The 3,021-nt window shown below is 56.4% G+C and overlaps 1 protein-coding gene across 1 annotated transcript in view; it reads right to left on the reverse strand.

Annotated features, from left to right (window-relative positions):
- The window catches only part of DRC1 (dynein regulatory complex subunit 1), a 13,631-nt gene that overhangs the window by 10,304 nt on the left and 306 nt on the right, over positions 1 to 3,021 (reverse strand). Inside the window, exons 2-3 of the mRNA XM_017727803.1 lie at positions 1,128 to 1,307; positions 12 to 124 (exon numbers count right to left, since the gene is read on the reverse strand). Coding sequence (XP_017583292.1) covers positions 12 to 124; positions 1,128 to 1,307 — 293 coding nt within the window. The remainder of the gene's footprint in view (positions 1 to 11; positions 125 to 1,127; positions 1,308 to 3,021) is intronic.

Raw genomic sequence — 3,021 nt, forward strand, 5'->3', positions numbered from 1 at the left:
TTTCCCCTCACCTCCGGAGCTTGTCCTCGCCCTCCTTTTCCCGCCTCCGCGATTCCCGCAGGTCGGCTCCCACCCGGACATCTGTCACCAGCTGCGTCCCATGGAAAAGCAGCTTGGCCAGGACCTGCCAGGGAAGGGACACCCTTGGAATTTGGGCTTGGAATGCACCAATCCCAGGTCCTTCCCAGCCATGTGTTGTATGGGAATCAAATCCCAAGGATCCAGCCCCAAATCCCAATCTTGGGAGTTTCTCTCCCAGTTTTTGGTCCATGAATGGGACACCAAGGAGGAAAAGGAGGGAGAAGGAGGGATCCAAGAGGAGATTCCCATCAGATCCCAAATTCCGGTCCTGAGGAGTTCCTCTCCTGGTTTTTTGCCCCATCAAGGGGACACCAAGGATCAAAACAAGGGACAAGGGTGGATCCAAGAGGAAATTCCCACTGGATCCCAAGGATCCAGCCCAAATCCCGGTCTTGGGAGTTTCTCTCCCAGTTTTCGGTCCACAAAGGAGGAACACAGGGAATAAGGAGGGATCCAAGAGGAGATTCCCACTGGATCCCAAGGATCCAGCCCCAATCCCAATCTTGGGAGTTTCTCTCCCAGTTTTTGGTCCATGAATGGGACACCAAGGAGGAAAAGGAGGGAGAAGGAGGGATCCAAGAGGAGATTCCCATCAGATCCCAAATTCCGGTCCTGAGGAGTTCCTCTCCTGGCTTTTTGCCCCATCAAGGGGACACCAAGGATCAAAACAAGGGATAAGGAGGGATCCAAGAGGAGATTCCCACTGGATCCCAAGGATCCAGCCCAAATCCCGGTCTTGGGAGTTTCTCTCCCAGTTTTCGGTCCACAAAGGAGGAACACAGGGAATAAGGAGGGATCCAAGAGGAGATTCCCACTGGATCCCAAGGATCCAGCCCCAAATCCCAGTCTTGGGGAGTTTCTCTCCCAGTTTTTGGTCCATAAAGGAGGAAAACAAGGGATAAGGAGGGATCCAAGAGCAGATTCCCATCAGATCCCAAATCCTGTCCTGGGGAGTTTCTCTCCCATATTTTTGCCCCATCAAGGGGACACCAAGGAGGAAAACAGGGAACAAGGATGGATCCAAGAGATTCCCAACCCTTCCTCACCTTCCCGGTGTCCTCGATCAGCTTCAGGCTCTTTCTCTCCTCTTCCTCCTCCTCCTCCTCCTCCTCCTCTTCCTGCTCCACCTCCTCTCCAAGGGCTTCCCTGGGTGGAAAACAGGGAAAACCTGGAATATTTTCCACCCCAAACTCTTCCCAAAGCTTGGGAACGGCCTGGATCTGATCCTAGCATGGCCCACCGGGATCTCTCTCCCCCCTCAGGAGGTTCCCATGGGAAGCAGAAAACAGGGAACAGCATTCCCGAGGGAAAATGGGATCCAGGATTCCCCCTCTGGAGCTGGGAATGCTGCCAGGAATGCGGGATCAGCCCCTCAGGAAGAGGGAAGGGACACAGGGTGGGAATTTTGGGATGGGAGGGGCAGGAGCTGGACTGGGATGATCCTGGTGGGATCCTTCCCGCCCGGCATATTCCAGTGGGATCAATCCCAGGTGGTTTCTTGGGATCGGGAAAGGATTTGGGAATGGGAAGGGAAGAAGGAACCTGGCGGGATGGGAACGTGACAAATGAGATTCCATGGATTGGGAATAGGATCCACCTGGCTGTGCATCAGGCTGGCGGGAAATGGTGGTTCCCATCCCAGTTTTCCAAAAAAACAGAGAAAAGTGGGATCCCAAGCCAACCCCAGCACGGGACAGGCTCCTGCTGCTTCCCAGTGGGATCCCCTCCCGCCTGGAGGGACTGGGAATCCCTGGGATCCAGTCCAATCCCATGGAAAATCCTTTGGGAAAAGGTGTCCCGAGGCAGGTGAATCCCAGGTTGGATCCGGGATGGGATGGGGCTGGATTTGTCCAACGGGGAAGTGCCTTGGGAATGAGATTGTCCCGGTGCCGGAGGCAGGACAGGAACGTCCTTAACTTCGGGATCTGCTGGGATTGAGAGTGGAGATCCCTGGAATTGGGAATCTCTGCCCGGGGTGATCCCTGAGCTCCTGCGGCCAGCAGGGAATTGGGAATGTTTGGGATCCAGGGTGGGCCTTGGCCCAGGGCCGCTTTGGGGACAGTCCTGGCTCCCTGTCCCCTTCCAGCTCCCACTGCCGGAATGTTCCGGGAACTGGGAATGGTCCTGAGAACTGGGATTGGGTTTGGGATTGGGCTTGGAGCCCTGGGATTGGGTTTGGGATGGGTTTGGAGCGCTGGGATTTGGTTTGGGATGGATCCTGAGCACTGGGATTGGGTTTGGGTTTGGGATTGGGTTTGGGATTGGGTTTGGGATGGATCCTGAGCACTGGGATTTGGTTTGGGTTGGATCCTGAGTGCTGGGATTGGGTTTGGGATTGGGTTTGGAGCCTTGGGATTGGGTTTGGGATGGATCCTGAGCACTGGGATTGGGTTTGGGATGGATCCTGAGCCTGGGGATTGGGTTTGGGATGGATCCTGAGCACTGGGATTGGGTTTGGGATGGATCCTGAGCCTAGGATTGGGTTTGGGAAGGATCCTGAGCCTGGGATTGGGTTTGGGATGGATCCTGAGCCTAGGATTGGGTTTGGGAAGGATCCTGAGCCTGGGATTGGGTTTGGGATCAGATCCTGAGCCCATGGATTGGGTTTGGGATTGGGTTTGGAGCCCTGGGATTGGGTTTGGGATGGACCCTGAGCCCTGGGGATAGATATGGAGCCAAGTTCTGGGCCCTGGGGTTGGATTTGGGATTGCTCTGAGCCCTGGGGACGGATTTGGGACGGATCCCAAGCCCCGGGGAGGCTTCTGAGCCCCGGCTCAGATCCTGAGCCCTGGGGTCGGGTTTGGGGTCGGGGTTGGGGTCGCGTTTTGAGCTCCGGCCCTGTCCCTATTTGGGGTGGGGACCCCCCAGCGCCACTTCCGCGCGTGTGAGCGGGGGGATTCCTCTGGAAAAGCGGGAGGATCCTGCCGGGAATGGGGGCCC

The sequence above is a fragment of the Corvus brachyrhynchos genome, unplaced genomic scaffold (assembly GCF_000691975.1).
Source record: "Corvus brachyrhynchos isolate BGI_N302 unplaced genomic scaffold, ASM69197v1 scaffold222, whole genome shotgun sequence".
Classification (NCBI taxonomy): Eukaryota; Metazoa; Chordata; class Aves; order Passeriformes; family Corvidae; genus Corvus; species Corvus brachyrhynchos.